The following is a 22411-nucleotide window of genomic DNA, read 5'->3' on the forward strand; positions in this document are numbered from 1 at the left end:
GTTAATCTATTTCGATGAAATTTTCAGCATGCGTATAACTAACATAGATCTACAAAACATATATTTTAAATTTTCATTGAGGGCCCAAATAAAATAGTTATAAAAGAATCCCTTCTTTATTTTTGCATGTAACCTTGAAAATTATAACTTTTGGAAAATCTTTTTTGCATATCATTTCGTAAACCAATGCTTCTAATTGATTATAGAAAATCAGGTCGTTTGGTACAATTAAAAAAAAGTTATTCTATTTTAGGGAGCGTACGAATACTTTGTACACCTACTCTATATGATTTCTCATCTATTAAAATTATTGAGGGAAGAAATAACATTCTGTTTGGTTTCTATTCCTTGCAATCGATACAGACAATTTTTATTTTGCATAAAGATCCACAGTCTATTCATGACTAATTGTATTATCTATGCACTACTTTAATGACCAGAGTCTAAACATTTTTTGATTCTTTCACAACAAACTTTTGCTCAAATAACAATTTAACTCATTACAATTTTGATGTACAACTTTGGTGTCGTACGTTTTACTAATTCTTTTTGTTTAGAAAATACAAACTGAAATATCCAAAACTCGATTTTCTTTAAATCGCGGCGTCTCGACTAATGGCACAAGTGTTACTCACCCTTATCGTTTTCCATTTATCGCGCGAGCCAGCGGGGATAAGAAAATTCATTGGCCAGCGTTGGTGACGATTTACCAGAACGAAGCTGCGCGAGCATGTTTATTTCCGGGTGGAATTTATTTTGCGAAATCGTCGACGAGCCCGTATCGTCGTGATTCGTGTTTTACCAGCGTGCACCGCGTCGCATCGCGCTGCACCGAGATGCACCGCGGTTTCCGTGTCGCATGTCGGCGAGAGGAAGAGGTTTCCCGTCTCTATAAGCATTCCGCGGCAAGATGGATGCAACGTCCTCGTTTCCCAGCGCTCTTTCCCCCCTCGCGACATCTTTATTTGCTTCTCTTCTGTCTCGCGATATCTATATCGCCGGCCACGTAGACCCGATGAATATTTATACAGCGAAATAGTACCGCACCCAGGGAGGAAAGCGGTGCATCCAGTTTGCAACGGTGCAACAACCTTCTCAAATCGAGTACAACCAATACGAATCGCAGGCACGCGTACGTATTCCCACCCCCGCCGATCTGCGAAGCCAGTCAGGAAATATCGTGCAAATAAATCTTCATGTTATTGTTCAGGACGCCGAGTTGAGAATCGAAGTGTTAATTGATCCGTTCACAGAACCAATCGATTAACCACCTTTCCAGTTTCCCGATATTTTTCTGGCATAACAGTTCATTAACATTTGAATTAAAATTAACTTTTAAAAATGAGTGTACACTATTTCTGTATTTGGTGGAGTTAATTTTTCAAACGAGAGGCTCTATTATATTATTGGTTCGCTGATTCTGTGTGCACTCGATGTCTGCCGCCCTAATCCGTGCTGATACGACATCAAACAATTTTTCCAGGGGTGCCAACGTCTCGATACTGCATTTGCGCAGCACTTCCGATCCGTGGGAAGTGGGTTCCCAAGGATCCACGTACAGCGTCGGCAGCAATAAAAGCCAAAGCAGTGGCAGGGGAAAACCGAGCGGAAGCACGCGAGGCTCGTATACGCGTGGCACATCGATACCATCGTTAAAACGTCACGACACAACGGCATCGATATCGTCGACATCCAGCTTGAAACAGCACCGACAGGATAACCACGGGCAGGCAAGTTAAACAGTCCGAAAGGAAAAAACACGCGTTGAATTTTCCAAATGCTCGTTCACTCGGGAACGAGTTCCGGGACCTCAATTTTCCGCTCCTGTAACTAGAAAATCGTGCATCGAATTTGTTGACTGACTCCGCGTTTCTCTTGGACGCGAACAAGCGTCGGTGAAAGTTCCGTCGTCCCTTAACGAGCTAGATCTCTGACAAAGTATCAAAATTCGGTGGTCCTCGTTAGAAAGTTCCATAGCTCTTTCCGAGGTGATTCGGAGACTTACAGCACTTTACGATTAGGCTCGGAAGAGTGTCCAAATAAATTAGTGATTATGAAACTGTAGTCAGTGATAAAAATTTGGTCAGAAATTTCAGCGCGTTCAATTTAACCGAGCAGAGGGTTCATTTCGTGGCCGTAATTTTCCGAGTCATCCAAACTTTCGATCATCCGGTCTAGCACGAATTAGACCCTATTCCCATCGACGAATTTTCGGACAGGTGACGGGCTCTCGACGTCGAGAATCCTCGAATTCGTTCCTGTCCGGCAACAGCGGCACATCAGGGGAGCTCTTCATCAGCGGCGACTGCGGCCGCGAACTGTCGCCGGTGCGATGGTGCGACAGAGAGGTGGACGGCGTCTATCTGGGTCGATCGGGTTGGGTGCAGGTGCAGCAACGGTCGTTGGACGAGAATCGGCGGATAAGCTACGAGAGCAGCCTGGTCACGGCGACTACGGGCACTTTGCCGTTGCCGCGACGGGTCGCCGTCAAATTGGCCAACTACCATTGCAACAGCGAACCGGGAAAATGTCCGCAGGAGTTCTCCAGAGTGGACAGTCAACGTCCGGACTATCTGGCGCTGCCCAACCAGGACTTCGATTCGGTAGAGAGCAGTGCTTGCACGTCTCCCCACAGCATCCCGGAATCGTACTCCCCGCCGTCGATCACGCCGATCATATCGCCTCCTCCAGCGTTCCAGGACGCGGTCGGGAAAAAGCCCTCGGCGAGACACACGTCCGGTCGCGGTCACTATGGAAAGGCTCCGTTTTTGCCTCGGTCGAACGCCATCGTCGACAGCGACATCATCAGCCCGCCTCCGTCGCCTCCGCATCCGATCAACTGGAGCTCCTTGCCGCTTTCCTCGCGGAAGTCGTCCAGCACACCCTCCAGACCTCGAAGACAGAATACTAACAGTCAACAACAGCAGCAGCAGCAGCAGCAGCAACAACAACAACAACAACAACAGCAGCAGCAGCAACAACAACAGCAGCAACAGTACCGGATGGCGCAAGCTAAATCCTTAGAGGACCCTTCTTCCTCTAGAAGAACGCAGTTCATTCAACGCTACATGGAGTCCTCAAGTTCCTCGTCGTCTTCGCTAGGCTTCAGGAGTTTGGACAGCTGCGTGCAAAGGTCCACCATGCCCAGATTGTCGGAGAACACGGACTCCTCGGTTGAAGGGTACGACGACGGCGACGACGAGGATGATAATCCCAGCTCGTCGTTGAACCTGAGCCTGGTCTCGTCGTCGATCATAGCGCTGAACTCGTCGAACGAGTCGCTCCGAGCGAACGGGGAGAGGATCTCGCCGAACAGGCAGACCCGTCATCACAGAAGCCAGCAGGGGTTGAGGAGATCGCCCGGATCCACGGAATCCGGGAAACAGTTGTCGTTCAATTCGCCGTCGTCGTCGTCATCGTCATCGTCCTCGAGCAGCGCCGAACGACAGGCCAGATCACCGACGCCGAATCATTTTCGACGCGGAAACGCTGCCAGGCAACACCAGAGCGCCAGGACGACCCAAGTGTCCCCGGAATCCCATCAGTCCCGAGTAAGGAGATCCAGGAGTCTTCAATTACCCGAGAAGAGATCCCCTGGAGCGCAGGCACCGAGCAGGGATCACTCGAGAGAGACTAACGAGCCCCATAGAGTCGTTGTGAAAATCGCCAATGACCGGGGAGGCGATAGGAAACGTCACACGCTTCAGAACAGTATGTACTCCTTATGTTTATTAGCTGGTGGATAGTTCTGCAAAATCAATATTTTCTAGGTCGGCTGCACGTGACAATTTTAATTCTAACAATAGATTAATTTAAACAAAGAATAATTTTAACAAGTCGAAAGTAACATCGATATTCTAAAATTATTCTACTGTTTTACCCTGTAGCTACTAGTCTAAAAATTACAGTACCTTTCGAAAACATGACATAAGTCTCATTACATATGCAATTAAATTAAATTCAGGACTTTAAATTTTGATAGGTTGTTCAAATAAAGTTTGCCACTCGGGTAAAATGTGTCACTCGAATATATAAAAGCACAGTACAGTTTCGCCGTGTCACGGATTATTTTAGCCGTTGTGGTCGTAGGCGTGAAAAATAAATACCAGCAGGAGATGGAGATCGCCTCGATCGAGTCAGCCGCTCGTCTTCCCGGCGTATGAATCGATTTTAATACAAAACGGTTGATTCGTGGCCGCGTATGTTCCCAGGAAAAGCGCAGTCGACGGAGGACGCGTTGAGCGAGGAGCTTCTCCGCGAGCCGGAGATGGTAACCGAGTATCTTTACGGTACAAGAAGCCGCGTCGTGCCGAGGAATATGCTCCAAAGTCGTTTCGATCGCCGGGATGAGGGTCAGGAGCAAAGACGGGGGAATGCGGGCACCTACGATGTTTACATTATTTCGTCGAAACAGCAGCAACAATCCGCGAAATCCAGCAGCTCGTCGATGCAGCAATCTCAACAGCAATCGCAACAGTTGCAGCAATCCTCTCAGCAGCAGTCGCAACAGCAGCAACCCCAACAATCCCAACAACAACAGCAGTCTAGACGACCGAAGACGTTGCAAAGAGGAGCAACGACCCCAAATGCGAGCGCTTCATCGTCGAGCCACGATTTCTGCATCAGCCCGGACACAAAGCTGCGTTGCAACAGTAGCACTTGCGATTTCTGGCCGCACTGTTCGCAGAGGGACAGTCTATACTCGCCGAGCCAAGCACCGGTGTTCATGAAGCTGTCCCAGAGCTACCCGGCTCATCAGAGGATCCCCACGGACACCGGGAGCCACACGAGCAGAGGCAGTGCCAGCTCATCCCCGGCCTCGTTAGAGCGGATGGACGATCGAGAGTATCGAGATCGCGAGAACTCTCGAAAGAACCGGGCCAGTCGTGATCAAAACAACCCGAAGTACCAGGAGAGGCAGCCGAAGAGCGTGCTGAAGCAATCGAACCGCTGGTCGCCGCTCGAAGGCTCCAATGGGAATACCCCTTCCTCCGTGGAGAAGAGGGAGCATCATCGGTTCTACAGGAAGCCGGAGTTCGCCGGCAGCTTCGAAGGCTCCGACAACAAGGACCGGAAGGTGTCCCCGATCCAGGGAAAGGGGATTACCAACCGATCACCCAGCGGACCGGCTGCGTCCTCTTCGACCACCTCGTCGTCGTCCAGCAGTGACATTTGGGTCACCACGTCCGATCGAACGGTGACCAAGAGCCCTAGGAACGCGAAGAGTTCCGGTGCGTCTACTCCCATGGAAGACGCCGTGATCGGATCCCTGAAGACGCTGATGGAGCCGCCCAAGGACGGAATGCTGTCCAGGCCGGGTAGCGCGCCCACCAGAGGGGACGATTCATTGCCAGGGGAGATCTGCCTGGATCCTCATCAGCGATCCTTGTCCCTGCCGAAATCGTTTCTGACGCATAACACCGACGGGTGAGTCGTTTACTTTTCATACTAATTCGTTTGTGGACGTCCGTGTCTTCGACAGGTTGATTAACTTGTCTTTCGCTAATTGATGAAGGACATCACTTCTTTCACATCGAGTTGGAAGAAAATTGAAGCACCGAGTGTTGTTGATGTGTTTCTATGAACTTTTCGAACAGAGCAACACGCTGCATTAGGTGTTGGTCCTCGTTTTATCGGAAACCGCGCGAAGCAGTGAACACCGTCTGGCTATCTATAACTGACGGTACGTCGCGTCGGTACACGCGCAATCCAATTTTCTACAAGTTCAATTACTTCGTTCTCAGTTATACTAGTTACCTAGCTGCGAGTGATAGTCCGCAAATCCTGGCCCGGAGTTACTAATGGCGCAATCACATACACGTCACGTGCAGTAGACGCTGCGACCCCCTCCGGATAGAGATTCGGTCGCAGCACAGGTAAACACACGTGTGTTGGTTAATTCCCGTGCTCAACGTCCTCGGTATTTTAATCAACCTGTCGAATCCGTTTATGTGCGCTTTGTCATCCGCTCACGGCTAGATCGAATCGTTCTCCTGAACCGTCCGACCAAAACGCTTGCATCCGGAACGCCTGCCTTCGATGAAATATTTTAATTTCAACTCGAAACAGCTCTTGCATTGTTCCGAACTCCGTACTTACGTTCCGGCGGAATTATGTTTGTGTGAATGCCTCGGAGAATACAATAAGCCGGTTCGAAAACGCGTTCACCATACAACCGACGAAACTATTCAGGTCGAAAGTCATTGTTCCCGTCTATTCGAGTTTTTCTAGTCTCCTCAAGAGTATCTTCTCTCCCGGGTTCACGGAAATTATTAATGTATATATTGTGAAATATGTTCCCCCGAGATCTTCGTAAAAATCAACAATGTCTGCTACCACTCCGAATTTATTCGCGGAAATTGTTGGAAGTCTGTTTACGTGAATGGAGCACTTCAACTTCAGTGAAAGAATCTTTATCGAGACATAATATCCATATTAATAGGAACTACTTGATTGTGACAAAATTTTAGTTGTACCAATTGTATTTGTCTAAAATTGTCTACACACAAATGTTCACGATTGTTTGTTTTGATTGAAAAGCCAGTCACGTAGAAGGTTAAATGAAATACAAAATCGTGCTCGTCACACATGTAAATATTCAAAAACAGGTTAATTACAATTATGTCAAACAGTTGGACATTCACTCGACCTTCGACATTCGATCACCACTGTCCGACACAGTCGAGCCTAGAACAAACCGTTAGACATGAATATTCCAAAGATTCCAACTTATCAAATTTTTAAGGCGATCGAACAGTATAGCCATAGCCGCATTGCCATATCGGATGGTGCATACCCGCGGATTGTGTCGCATGGGCAGATGGTAAATGCTTGTAAGCGGCAATGTATATCAACGTTTCGAATGATTTATGGCTTCTCGAAGGGGGGGGGGGGCGTTTGTCGCGTGCGTTCTCGTAAAGGCCTCCTCCACCTCCTCCTCCACCTTGTTACTGGACGAGGTACGGAAACGTAAGCACAAGTGACGTCCCCGTGTGACGAGCGTGCAAAGTGTAATGCGACGTAATCGTACGTTCGTCGAACCGGTTGTGTCCGCGTGTAAAGTCGCCCACGCGCCGCCCACGCAGAATCCGTGGCCACGTCTGCCACCAGACAAAGGGACATTATACCGCTCATCACGCGCGATTCCAGTTTATACCGAGCACGACTCGACGGAATGGAAGTACGCTGAAATTGATGGCTGAAGTTTTTACTTCGGAGCAATTGACCAAACACTGCTCACCAAACTTGCCCCGTTCCGTGCCGAGCCATTTTTGCTCGACTCTTCATTCGGGCTATTCGACGTTTTAATTAAAGATTGATATATTACCTAAGCCATTTCCAGCATTAGCTTGCTCTTCATGTTGCTATTAATTATTTTAATAAAATATAGTACATAATAAAATATTAGAAAAAATATGGAGTAAAAAAATAAACTTCTTATAAAATGTTTTGAACTCGTGTACCATCGGTGGTACACGTGTTTAATTTCTGTATTTGCTTCTACTCTTGAAACTCTGGCCCGCGGATTTCGCGAGTATAAAACACAGGCACTGGTAATTTGACCAAAATGAGGTCCCAGCGAAGCCTGTGATAAAATAAAAACCGAACTCTAATGAAACGCTACAAAATATCGTGGAGCGTTCCACGCTCGATTTCACAGAGCAGGAATAATTCTCTATCAAGGTGCGACGGAACAGAGAGACGAATAAAAATTTAATACTGTAGCGTACAAAAAGAAGATCTTTACGCTGAAATAAAGCAGCTTTGAAGCGAGGTGGTCAAATCGTAAAACGAAAAGCGAGTTCTCGGCCAGATTCGTGTGACAAAGAAATTCGGGCGCGGTTAGGGGGAAAATGCGATTACTTCGAGCTTCCGAATCGATTGCACTCGGCAGAGTTTATTGTGCCTTTGGTCGTTTCTCGCATGCTTTCGGTATCCTTCAAACAAATTCGAATTATTCGAAATGCTAATGAATATTTATGGCCGGAAGTGCGCTGTGTGTAAATATTGTTCAAGCTACAGACATGGACATCGTTGTAAAAGAATTTACGACACACGCGTCAGGTAAGCCGCCTATTATTAAACCATAAAATGTCTTTGTAGCTTATAACGATAAGATAAAACGTCTTAAGAAGGCATATTTCTTTCGAAAATTCGAATGTGTGTTCCAGAAGGTTTTCCGCATGTTTATGATTCTCAGACTTCAAAGTTATGAATAGACTGCGGATTGTATGCGTATTTAGCAACAACGAATAGATAAAAAGAAAAAATACATTTCTATTTCATTCCTGTCTGTCACAAATTGACACAGACACATTTTATTTTTTATAAAGCTTTGCAGTCCAGTCATGATCTTCAGAGTTGTACGTTGTAATCATCAAGAATAGAACATAACCATGTACGCTGAACTGATAATGCGATGACCTTTGTGGTTATTCTTACGAAACCGTTTGTGTGCCAAGTGGAGTAGGAAGAACCAATAGTCAGACAGATGGGATAAAAATGGTCCACGGTCAGACTAGTGGAACGGAAAGAGCTTATAGGCAGAAAAGGAGAATAGGGACGATCAATAACCAGACAGGTGGAATAGGCAACGTTCAGACGAGTGGGATACAGGTGGTTTATGATCAGATAAGTAGAACGCAAGGGTGAACAACTGGGCAAGTAGAACGCGGTGTAGAACGTAATCAGACAAATGGAATGAACTGGTATGCTATGAGCTGGAGTGTAACCAGACAAGTAGAAAGTGATGGTTTGTAATCGGACAAATTGAGTGAGCCAGTATATAATGGGATAAGTAGATTTGGTCGGGTTGTAATCGGACAAGTACATTTGTAACTGGGTAAGTAAAATAGGCTGGTTTGCAGTCGGCCGAGTAGAATAGGCTGGTTTGTATCCAGCCGAGTAGAATAGGGTGAGTGCGACCAGGCGAGTAGAATAGTAATGCCGCGAGATGGATCAACCTAAGAAAATGGGAATGCTGTGTACAGTCGCAATAGATTACTTGCTTTTATTATACTTGCAAATAACGCAATACATTTTCTAAATATTTACGTATCATTTATTAGTGACAAGTACAACATTATAAAATTATGATTGTCCCTTATTGTGATTTTTAGCGATGCAAACTTGCGAACACAACTTTCAAACAGGAAAATATTTATTTACCGTTAGAGTATCTAAACGAGTAGAATACAATGATCTTTAATTAGTTCAATATTGTACATAGAATAACCGGACAAGTGGAACGGAACAGCGAATAAACAGACAACTGCAACAGAATACTGAGCGACGTATCTCTTTGATGACCGCCACTAAAAAGTTCTCGGAGCGCAAATGGTTAAATGACTCGCGCTTCGCGGAATCGCATTACTTATGGCTATCGAAGAAACGAAGCCGATAACAGAATTACTGCTACAGAGCGACAAAATTAGTTCGGTGGTGGTTTCGGAATGAAAGTGCGCGTGCTGCAGCGGAAACTTTCCAGCAGTCCCTGGCCGATAGTTAATCCCACGGAAGAAAGTTCGGCGAAGTCGCGCGAGCTGTTTAGTGTTTTCCCAGCGTTCTTTTAAACCGCGCAACTTTTCCGTAGCGATCCAACGGATCCCGTTCCAGCGCCGCGTGTTCGCATATTTTGCGGTTGATGTCGCATAAAAATGCTGCGCGAGACCAGCGAGGGGATCGTTCGACGGCACACACGACCAAGGAGATATCCGGATATAAATTCTGACCGTGATACCGAGGTAATTCCGCGAGTTACGTTACGGATATCTGATCGGGGAGCCATCTTGTTTTTAAAAGCGTATACATAAATCTCGATATCCTGGTTGAAATTGGGAACCTTCTACCGACTTACGCTCAAAATCCCGGAATTTAAAGGGCACTGATTCGAATACAGAATAGAACGTCGCCGACAGAGAACCGACGCGTATATTTCCTTATTTTTCCCTCCCCTCCCTTTTACATGACAATGCTTTGTTAGATTTGGTTTTTCGAGCGATTACACCAGCTTCCCCCCCTTTTTCGTGCACGTGTGAATAGAATGTTAATTTTTCCCTCATGAATTATTCACGCGTTCCCAAGTCGGGACCATGAAATCGTTTATTTACCTTTCTTTTCTCCCGCGGCCTCCTCGTTTCTCTGTCTCCATTTTCTTTTTTCGCTCTTCGTTCGAAAGACGACATACACCCACTCGCGCAAAAACCGAGCGCAACTCGTGTGGAATGATATCGAGGGATAAATCGTTCATCGATCCATTTGGTGGCGTTTAATTTTGCATTCTGTATGCGTGTGGTTTGTTATGTAACCATCGAACATTAATCTTTGGAGTGTCGTTCGGTGCGCCAGGAACGCGGACTCGCCCGGTTTGCTTTCGTTCTATTTTCTGGTTTTCGAGCGAAATAAATACGCGGGTATAAATATTCACTGTGAAATGAAAGCTGATCCATTCTTTACGACCGCGAGAAATATTTATTCAATGGTTTATGCCGGTTTTTTCGGACTGCTAAAATATAAGGAGATATCCGTACTCGTAAAACTGATATACGCGCTTTTGAAATTTCTGCGATACGTTATCGCGTCGCGCGGGCTTCCTTTCTTTCACTGACAAACGTTTTACCTTTTATGCTTTTTTGAAAATGTTTTTGAAATGAATGTCTGCCTCTTCACGTTGTTGAGGGTGCCGTTTTATAGCCTGTTAAATGATCGAATAATTCGCGTGTAAATGCCGAACGAAATTATAAACGAGAAATTAATATTGCAGCACCGATCTCACGAACAATTGTATACTATTTAGACAGGGGATCTTCATTCAAAATAAAAATTGTGTCCTCTTGAATTGCAACAAACTGGAGTGAACTAGAAATTTATTTTCCATCTCAGTAAGTTCAAAAGGTTGAAAATAATATGACAGTATTTAAAAATTTCTTATTTTTGTCATAAATGCATAAAATCCGCTGTCTTACAATATTATTCCTGTAATACGAAATTTACGCGACAGGTGGCCGTTCGATTCTGTAACCTATTGGAAATTCATAGAAATCTCGGAATTCCATGAATTCCAATTCGACACAGAAGTTGCAATCCACGCGGTTAATTCCTGATTGGATTTACAGACTAATTACTCGTTTCACACACGTTGTATTATGCCACACCAGTCTGCATTGATCTTCGAGTTTGAACATTTCCTGTTCGATTGTTCTTGTTCATTTATCATTTTTATAAGGCAACATTTACACGATGCTTTTAATACTTGGTAGTTTCACGGTTTGTCCCTTAACAATAAACTTACCGAGCCTTAAAAATAACTGGTACATATTTCCTTATAAAAATGACAAGATTAATTTTATTTAGACTTTGTGCGGCTCCTATTGTAATACATACGTGGTCTACTAAAAATATCTATACAATAATTTCGTAGTGGTTGTAGGTTTAGTGTTAAAATTGATTATAACGGAACAGAACATTTTTCAACTCCCAGAATCTACGAGTCATGGGAATGAATTTCATAGTAAAATTTGGTCCAATTAAAGAGAACGTAATCGGTTACGTGTGGGCCGGTTTCGCACGAGGAAGTGTCAAGCTTAGAAGTGCAGCCATCGATTGCACCGTGCGAATGCACTTTCGCCGACGCGCAGATTTCTTTGCAGTAAGCGCTACCTGGAGGTTCCATTAGGATCGACCTGCGCCGGCTACTTTATTCTGAAACTAACAGATGGCCTCGCATCCCGGTTTTCTCACCTGTCCGTAGCTACCTGTGCTCCTTCGCGGCGCGGCACGGCGCCTTTCGACGCCGCCGATGATGCCTCGCTGCTTATCACTTTTTTCGATCGCAAACGGTTTTTCGATTAACCCTCACGATTCGAGGTTGCTCACAAATGCAGTTCCACCGAAACGTGTTTACACAATTCTACATTTTATTTGTCATAGTTATTATTCTTTCGGTAATACCTAGAATGCGGATGTTTATGCAATTTAAATGTTTCCTTATGTCGATCGTAGATTGTTGCTAACAAGATTTTTTTAATGATTTCAGCGCACTGGTTCGATCAATTGTTATACATAACCTCTATTTGCAAATTTTCACAATATATTTATTTCAACGTTTCGATCTTATTATAGATCATTTTCAAGAAAATTTTCAAGAATTGCGTCTGTAAATTAATAATTAATACTATATTTCAAATTGTGTGAATTTAAACCAAGAAGAGCAACCGTTACTTACTTGCTTAGTGCAATAGAAAATGATTTTTCATAATATAAACTTTAACATAACACGTGTTGATGCTAAGACAGTATGTATGGTAATGAGGTAACGTGAAGATATATAGAAACGAAACAAAACAAACATTCTTATTATAACCTTCCCTTCACTGCTCTTATACCATATTGAATATGGTATTTCTAAATTAACATTCAAGTTTACTTTATTTTACACACAGTTGTGTGTATGTGGAAGTTGATGCAAATTACGAAGCTGTATAAGGAATTGTTTAGAAAAATTCATCATATATCATTACTGGTTCAGTAATGTTGCGTAATATTCATGTATCTTAGGTGTTTCGTACCTTAGATTTACGCTACGGTGTTTAATCATATGAATTGTTTCTAATAGTATCCTCTGATATCCCACCTTATGTTTATGCAATTTGCAATTTTTCGAGACGAGTTTTAAGAAGGGGGACCCAGATAAAATACCATTTTCAGTGGTAGTAGCCCCTTTGTAGATCTGAAATATATCAAAATTTCGCTAAATCCTGTCGGAAACTATATCCTGACATTTTTTGAAAATTTTCTGAAGCCATAAATGCATGAAGATCCGCAGTCTAGAAATTACTTAACCACAATGAATCTTCATTGTGGTGATTGAAAGACTTGATTTCGCTATGAAATTGCAATTGGTACCTGTGAGAGCCACGTATTACGCACACACAGTTGTCTGTTTTTTATAAAATTTTAATCAGAACCGCGCGAAATTATGCTTATTTAGACAATCCAGTTTGATCCAGAACTAATCAAATTTCACTAGCAAATTCGAGTTGCCATTAAATGCGAAACTTATTTGATTGTAGCCGCCATTAGGAACGAAAGAGTTAATCGAAAACCCAGATCGATTCGGTTTCTCGAAACGAGCGTCCCATCGATAGACATTAAATTAAACGGCAATCGAATGTAATTATATTTCGTTCGATTCTTCCGGGACCCTGATACACCGCATTTCCATAATATTGTAATTTCTGGCCAGTGTTTACCCACCTAAATCTCTTTCCGTTTAAACGATCCGCTTGTAGGTAGAAGTATTACGTACTCGATTGCTCGATAATCGCTTCAACTAATTAAACGCAATCATTCGGAATGCGAGTGTGTGGATGACTTTACCTCTTCCTATTCTATTTCTCTCTCTTTATGGGGATTTCTGGATGTTTTTTTCGGAACCGAGCTTTGTCTGAATCCGTCAAAATATTTGTCACCGTGGCGATAAATGTTTTAAAAAATGGCGATTCACTGCGAGCGAAATATTTACAATAACAAATCGATGTTTCAATCTCCTGTCTACAGCTTTCGAGACCTGCCACCGCTCTCTCGATATTGAAGCATATCAAAAAAATAGATGTAACCCATTTCCAATACTGCACCTCTGCGTAAAACGTTAAAAGAAATTGTCGATTGCCACTTCCGAGGCTGTGTCGCATTCGGAACGCTCTAATACCGCTCCTTCGACGCTAATATTTTTGGGGGACGTCGAAGTGGAATGTAATTGTTGACAAAATATCTCTCTTAATCTACAATATAGAATATGTGGGTCATCATTTTAAAATTTATTTCTCACACAAAAGAATTTACAGATCTTTCTTTAAGCATTCCCAAGTACTCTCACATTTTATTACCACGCTTATATTAACTTGCCGTGTTGTTGTAAGCGTCAAATCTTTTAATCGAATTTTAAACCTCTTTCCATAGTCCAATCTTGCTGAAATTTTGTACACACACTTGCTACCGATGACAATAAAAGTAGAAAATAAATTACATAAAAGAAAACTTTTTAAAAACCACGTTTATATTAAAATGCACTAAAAAGGAGAAAATAATTTTTTTCCTGGTTCTCCATAAAATGCCGAATCCAGTTAAATGATTAATAATATTTTTCCCCAAAATTTTAAGCGATCAGTTCAAAATTTCTTCTGTTATAAAATTAGTGTCGGAATAGATAGAAACATTTAATATAAATTTAAATAAAATCATGACAGATCTTATCAAATCATGATAAGATCGACAGTTTCGGTTCTAGCGTACTAATCCGAGTGTTCTCGAAACTTCGCGAGCGCGGGAACTGTCAGAACGGCCGATTTGCGAATACAATTAACAATCGGTTTCTTCCCAACAGCGAATCAGGTGAAACGAGGCCGCGCGATCCCGGGGTAATGACTCGCATTAATTACACGGTTAGTAATTAGTCCGACTCCCGGAGAAGAGAGAAAGAGAGAGAGAGAGAACTTCGATGGACAAGTTTAAACCGCTAAATTACCAGGCCGGCGTATGGTAATCATTGCTCTCGACGAATTTTCTGACGAAACAAAGCGCAGCCGCGACATTGACGCCCCGCGACTCTTCTTATTCCTTTGTTTCTTCGCTGACAAATGGTAATTAGAGCGCGCATCCTACGATACCGTGCGATCGATACCGGAACGGTTTGCCACAGCCCCTGTCAGTTACTTTTCGCTTTTCATTCGCCAGGAGTTTGATTAAACTATTATTTCGACAGGCGAGTGGCATCGATCTTTCACACGACGATCTTTGTCAGTTTTCAAAACGTATAATTCAATTTGGTGCAGCGATTTTTTTAGTTAATGCAAGTGGATCCACTAGTCGTCAATTTGTTCGATTAATTCTCCGAAAAATCATCGCGTCGCAATTTTCTTCAATTACAGAGACACGTAATTTAATTAATACTCATGATTCGTGCAGTTATAATCAAGATGTTAACAACTTTTCCCTTTAACGAGTCGCGAAGTTTAATCCAATTGAATTTGCACAATGCGAATTGTTCAATCCGATAAGACGAACGTTATGCATTTAATCCAATTATTTATGATTTGGTTAACTTCAGAATTTCTTTATGCAGAGCGCGCGAGGAAGAGCTCGCTGTGGAACAGGTAAAAGCAATTGAAGAAATTTTAATCATGACTCGGTTGTTGATTTGTTGCATCGACGCGACGTGCCGGTGAAATGTTGCGAGCTGTCGAATCACCGTATTTTTGTACTTGCGAATATTAACAATTTCACGTGTGTCAGGTGTGGCACTTTTGTGTTGGAAATTTATTGGCGTGTTAAATCGTAAAATTAAATTAAAGTGATTAATTTAAGATTCGCGTCTTTTGGAATCTTCATCTCTTTTACCGTTTCGAACATATGGTGGTTATTCAATATGATCGCGCGACCGTAAAATATTTCACACTGCGAAATTTTTATATAATATTGGCATTAATGACGACGCGTTAGGCGCGCGATTAAACTCGGCGAAATTCAACTGACAGAGACACGCACAGCACCTCTATATTCATAAAACATTCGATGAAAAACTCCTGACTGGGACGAGCAATTTCGAAGCTTTCGGGATTGTCATTCCTGATGCATGGAAATTTCAGAAAAAGTTAAACCGTTTCGTGTTTCAATTTATACCTTAAAATCACGATCCGTCGGGATCAATCAAATCAAACAGGGCCGCTATTAATTAAACCTAGGCTTAAATTATGCTAAAATCCTATAGCAGACAAATACAAAAAAGTTGATTTCTTCAAAGTTCTATCTACATATAGAGAGGGGTATAGTAAAATAAGAGTACAAGGAAATAGATTTCACCGAGCGTAAAGGGAATCGCTGACCAATAAAAATTAATTTGCATTCCGCCGATCAGCGATCGCTTGACAGAATTGCTCACGTAGGTGAGTTTTATCTTCGGCGAGGAGGGAAGCGTGGTACGTTGCACCTGCAACTTACACCCGTTGAGGTCGAATGATACGAAGCCGGCGATGAAATTACATGCTTTCACTGCCGACAATGCAGAAGGTCGACTAACGTTACGAGGAACGATCGCTCTGCTGAATTCGCGTTCCGATCCCGTTTTCAGAACGACAAATATTCGTCAAGCCGACAGCTCGCTCGGCCGGGTACTAATGAAAACCGTTGAAACGCAATTTTCTGCTTTCTGTCGAAATATTACCGGCATTCCTCGCCTCGAACCCTCTCCGCCCACGTTGCTACGTACAATACGGCTCATAATTGTTCGAACGATGAACAGTTTACACTCCGCGACGCCATAGAAAGCTAAGCATAAACGCTCCATATTATTGCCAGAGTAAATGGCGCTTTATTAAAATAACAGCCATTTCACCGTCGGTGCGTCGGGTGAAACTGCAATAAATTTCAGCTGTCGGTTTCTGTTTGATTAAAATTTTACGATTCACACATCAAAGAAGAACGCGATAAACTGACAGCGAATGTGTTAATAAAATCGGATAACAACATTTTTTTAAACGATCGGAACAGCGTGAGAATATCAAGCCGACTTTATATTTCATGCATTTTTTATTTTCCTGAATTAAACATTGTTTGGTTGATGTTTCAATTCTAGAGATTACTATGTATTTATGCTCATTCACGTCCAGAGTAGGGCAATAATCAACTAATATATTTAGAAATGACTAATAGTCTTTTTGAATGAAAGTCATAGCAAAATAGTCATTAGTCAAAACTTTTTGATAGGTTAATGATAATTAAATGGCACATAGTTAGTCACAGCTCTAAATAATCATTAGTTATTGCTTATTAGTGAATTAGTAGTTGATGATCAGTTATCAGTCTTTAGTCGTCAGTCACACAAAATTTTTTAGTATTGAGCCAATTTTTTACACTTTTAGCAGTGTGCTTAGAGTCTCGGTCTTGCATGAAAATTACATTTTTTTCTTCAAGAGGCATGTTTTCAACAGCATCTATGAGATGATCTTGTAAAATATCCTTGTACATGTACTGATTCATGATGCCATTAATTCGGTGGAGTGATCCAACACCAAATGCCTAACAAGGCAACTCCAGAACATTAGGGATCCGCCTCCACGTTTCAACGTTTGTTTCACATGTCGTGGTTTAAGTCTTTCATTTTTACGAATCCAGCATTAAGACATGCCATCTGAACAAATTCTGTTAATTTTTGTCTCGTCTGACCAAATAACCCGTTCCCAGTCAGTAGTTGTCCAGTTTTGATATTTTGTAGCAAATTCCAAACGACGTTTAATATTTTTTTCCGATAACATTGGCTTTTTTTCTTTCTTAATGCTTCTAAACTCAGCTCCTTTGAGGGTTGTTCGTGCTGTCCACTGACTTATTTGTATATTCGTATCTTCTTTTAATAATTTTGCAGCCATAATTGAACTTGAAGCTTCACCAGATGTGACAAACCGTATAATCCTTCGTTCACCCTGCGGTGATAATATTCTTGGTCTTCCTCCAACATTTAATAATATACTTTTACAGTATTTTTTTTTTATTCTCTGCACTGTCGATTGACTAACACTGCAAGTTTTCGCCGTCTTACGCGTTGACAAGCCGTCATTCAAAAGAGAAATGACTTTTTTTACACAATTTGGAACAATTGACTTCATATTTATTCTTACTTCACTTGCGTGCTTTTCCGTTCGGTTGATTGTAAACGTACCAAAGTGGTAGATGTAAACATGCTACTAGAACATTCCACGTAAATAATTCTTGTAGGGACCGGTGTAAAACCGAGTTAATCTATTTTTGTTGTCATTGCTAAACGAGGAGACATTAGTTATTGAAAAATATTTCTCAAGTTACTTCTAACTATGATAAAAATGATTATAATGTTGATTTTTTGTTATTCTTCTATATTCCTAGCAATAAATAATGATTTATACAAAACTTGTGGTTATTGGTTCAGTTTTGTTCCTTACTGTACACTGTACATAGACTCATAAACTCGCTTGTGCTGCTTGATAGCAATAAACATTGTATAAAGGAAAGCGTCTGTAAATTATTAAATTTCCTTAGAACCATTATTAAAGGAAGTATACTAAACTATATATAGTTTATAAACTGGTCACATTTGTCAATTGTAATTTACCGAACACTGTCGCAGTAATTATGAGTGACACTGTAGTTACGATTAATACGCAGCGGCAGTCATAATTTTAAACAGCGTATTTGATCGTATCAGTTTCAGAAACTTCGTTCCTCCTAAACCGTAACGCCGAAAGTGTAGTTTGGCCCGGCACTCCAGTACAAGCCACGTTTACGTCATTAATTATTACATGCAACGGATCCATTTCACTGAAACAGTGACATTAATCGGTTTAGAGTTGAAAATTCCATCCGTTCAAACGTTCCGATTTAATTATACGGATTGTATAGCAGCCAAGTGCCGCAATTTGTTCTGACACGCGATTATGCATTAAAATTAAGCTGACAAATATTCGACAGTCGAAACATAAATTCTTCGCAGTCGAAAGTGTTTCAAACACGGGGAATTATGTAGGTCAGCCGGGCAATTTTCCGAATGAACTTCTCGAGGCGGAAAAAGATTAACGTTATGAAAAAGCTTCGTAGGAAATAAAATGGTAACGATATTGCGAATCCGTCGAGTCTTGGGAGGCGTTCTCCATCCCCGAGGGCTGCCGAGTCAATCGAACATGAGATTACTCGAGAAACACGAGGCATTTCTGCCGACATGCATATTTGATTCCACGGTGGTCTTTACCGAATAATTTATCATCCGTCAAGTCTCTTCCAGTTGTACTATACGTATGCCAGTTTCGGTTGCTGTTGTTTCGGCGGAAGTTTTTCAAATTACTTTAATGTTCATGGATTCGTAATTCCTCCACTGTTAGGTCTTGAAATGTAGGGCAACAAGACTGACGATTTTATTCAGTCACGTGCAACCCTCGTCGTTAAAGAAAGTTTTATTCACAAGATCCATCCTATTGTACAGGGTGTTCCAAAAATGTTGTACTTCCATCAAAGGGATGCCTCAAATTAAAAAACTTGTATTTCTTTACAGGGTGTGTCCGTTAAGTTATGTCACCATTTTTTAGGCATTTCCAGTAGTGCAATTAAAAAATTGTTTAGACAAAAGTTTCTCAGTACTTGATGAGCTACATGTTCGCGTATTCTTAAATCTAAAAAAATTCCCTAACGCCCTAATTATGGCGACAACGAAAAGTCCAATAGAAAGAGCGGAGCTCTGTATCGTAGAAGATGGATCGCAGTTCGAACATCTGATGTAACTTGATTTATATTGTAAGAAATAATTTTTCATTAAAATTACGTATGCAGAAAATTTCCGAGTTTGAGGTCATTTCAAGGTCATACTGTAATACACTGTTAAATTCGTTTCGACGTCAGAAACAATCCCATGTTGTCCAAAGCAAGTGGTGCCATTTAAAAAAGTTAAGGTGATCTTTACTTTTTTACGTGAAAAGCATTTTTTCAGATTTAAGAATATGCGAACATGTAGCTCACCAAGTACTGAGAAACTTTCGTCTAAAACATTTTTTAATCACACTACCGGAAATGCCTAAAAAATGGTGACATAACTTAACGGACACACCCTGTATTACACAAATTCCATTCAGGAAACTTGAAATTTTTCTATTACAACTGGTGATGAACGAACATTTTTTGCAAAAGTTCCACGGTCGAATTTCGAAACGGAACCTGTTAAAAAGTGCTACAGCTATCCCGGTCTCCACAAATTTCCATTTACGCATAGCGCTCGCCTCAACTACTTCGTATTACCATGATCACACTGTCACGGAAGAAAATTGATTGGAATCACGATCTCGCTCCCACGTCTTCCGATCGTTAACCGAGCGCGCAGAATCTCGGGTAGCAAAAAGAAACCCGGTGTCAGCGTTGCGAAGTTATAGTCGGTCAGCTAAATGCATGGGGGCCCGCGTTATCAAATTACAGTTCAGAACAGGTCGAAGAAGATAGAGCTACAATTGGACGTAATTAGTTCCCCCGCGGGAGATCCTCGACCTCGGAGACGAGCGGACGCCGGGTCACTAACTTTTATCCCGTGTAACGTTGCTCCGTTTCTGTTCTGTTAATTATTCATTAGCGCGCAGCCGGTACGGTGTCTCCGTGAAACTTTTTAGGGCCGTCAGAAACTTCGGGAGGATTGTGCTAGCCGCGTGTCGACGGAACTTTTGTCTTCGCGCGAGAAAAAACCCCGCAACCGCATCCATCACCGAGCGTGACGTTCCGCGGAATATTCGCGGGGAAGTCGCCAGACGTTTGTCTCCCGGTTGTCTCCTCGCGTTGATAATGAATCATGATGCATTAGGCTTGGTAACGGCCCCGTTCATATTTCAGGAGTAATGCACTTTTAACGCTGCAGCCATCGAGCAGCCTCTTCCTCTTAAGTCTCGTACTTACATTTTATGCATTTATGACGGGAACGTATAGGTACGCCATTTTCGACTTGTGTATCTGGTTGATTAAACGAGGAGACATATTTTTATTCAAATTCCCTTTAGATGCACAAACTAATCTGGGGCTGTCACGGCTAATCCATTGTGACTTCGTGTAGAATCTAAATCGGATTTTATGCATTTTATGCATTTATGAGGGAAACGTATAGGCACATCATTTTCGACTTATCTGGATGATTAAACAAGGAAATACATTTTTATTCGACTTCTGTTTAAGTGCACAAATTAATCCAGGGCTGTCACGGTTAATCAATTGTGACTTCGTTTCGAATTCAAATAAGATCTTATGAATTTATGCATTTATGAGGGAAACGTATAAGCACATCATTTATCTGGATGATTAAACGAGGAAATACATTATCATTCAACTTCTGTTGATTTATTTTAAGGATATAACTTCTTGGAAGAGTATTTCCTCGGAACAGACATTTGGGATCGGTACAATAAAAGTCGCATGGAAATAAATCATTTTCGAACGTTCAGTACACTGTATCACCGTCTCGATCCTTGCCTACGAAACGAAGTGCAATGAAACTCGCAATCCGCATTCGCTGGAAGCCTACGGCGATCCGACGTACATTATCGTCGTCTCTTCTTCGAACGTTCATTCTATATCTCTCTTTTACCTACTTTCCGCCGTTCTCGGCTGGTATATATGTACATATACGGGAACTAAAAGCGCGACCTTAGTATTGTATTCCGATATGAAGTTATTAAGTTTTCTTCTCCGGTGAGCATCGATTCAATTTATCTCCAGGCTTAGAGGATATCCCAGTCTGGAAGTTTGAAGAACCTACTGTCTATTTTTTTCTCGAAAATGACATTTCATAAATGTATCGTTAACTTCTAAAAGTTGATAGAGTTACAGCAATGCAGGCTTCAATCACGTTGCTTTCGAAATTATGGATATCCAATTGGTTACCATGATATCTCAAGATCTATTCGATCAGCTGATTTCAATCTCGGCGTGCACTTGCAATACTATCATTGCGACTCTTATCAGAATTAGATCACTGTTCCTGTTTGAATTTTATAGCCTGCGGAAACTGAAAAATGTGCGAGAACCTCGATGCCTAATTTTGAAAATGGTCGTCATCCTTCCAATTTATCGTTTATTTTCCTGGTACCGAATACTGTGGCACACTAACTGTTTGGGTTGAGAATAACCCATCCCAACAAAAACATCCTGTAAACAGGAGCCAAGTTCCTTTTTACCGTAAAAAGTTGTGAGAACAAACAAAATACGGCCAAGTTCGTTAGTTTAGAAATACCTACCTCTTGCAATACTGAAGAAAGCGTTTGTAAAAATTAGTTTAAAAGAACGTTATTTAATTTTTAATGAATTACATGCAGTGCTAAATTATTTAAACGTGGCCGTTACTTTTTAAACCAATGGCCATAAAAGGTGTTAGGTAGCGGCCAAGTTTGAATAATTTAGCCCTCCATGTAACTCCTTAAAAATTAAATAGCGTTCTTTTAAACTAATTTTTACAAACGCTTTTTTCAATATTGCAAGAGGTATTTCTAAGCTAATGAACTTGGCCGTATTTTGTTTGATCTCACAACTTTTTACGGCCATAGGAACCTGGCTCCTGTTTACAGGAAGTTTTTGTTGGGATTTCATCAATTATCAAGCAGGTATCAAAGATTAACACTTCTCGGAACCTACTAATGTTGGAAGATTAATGTTTTGTCAATATTGAGACATGGTAGCATTTAACAAGTGTACGAAATTACATCTCTCCATCTGCCTCCAGTGCCGAGTTATAAGCCTCTAAAAAACGGCTAAGTTGTTTCCTGTAAAAGGAGGTAGTGCGAGGAACTTGGCTGGTGTACTACGGTGCACTTAGATCATTGCAATTAGAAAGAAACTTTAGGTTGATTTTCGCTTTGTTTAAAAATTT

At 41.8% G+C, this 22411-nt stretch overlaps 1 protein-coding gene across 5 annotated transcripts in view; it reads left to right on the forward strand.

Moving 5' to 3' along the window:
• Positions 1-22411, forward strand: part of Rhogef3 (Rho guanine nucleotide exchange factor 3) — a 244696-nt gene that overhangs the window by 80070 nt on the left and 142215 nt on the right. For all 5 annotated transcript variants that reach the window (XM_076422055.1, XM_076422058.1, XM_076422056.1 and 2 more), the window contains 3 exons: positions 1484-1730; positions 2220-3711; positions 4212-5427. In XM_076422055.1, coding sequence (XP_076278170.1) covers positions 1484-1730; positions 2220-3711; positions 4212-5427 — 2955 coding nt within the window. The remainder of the gene's footprint in view (positions 1-1483; positions 1731-2219; positions 3712-4211; positions 5428-22411) is intronic.

The sequence above is a fragment of the Lasioglossum baleicum genome, chromosome 4 (assembly GCF_051020765.1).
Source record: "Lasioglossum baleicum chromosome 4, iyLasBale1, whole genome shotgun sequence".
Taxonomy (NCBI): domain Eukaryota; kingdom Metazoa; phylum Arthropoda; class Insecta; order Hymenoptera; family Halictidae; genus Lasioglossum; species Lasioglossum baleicum.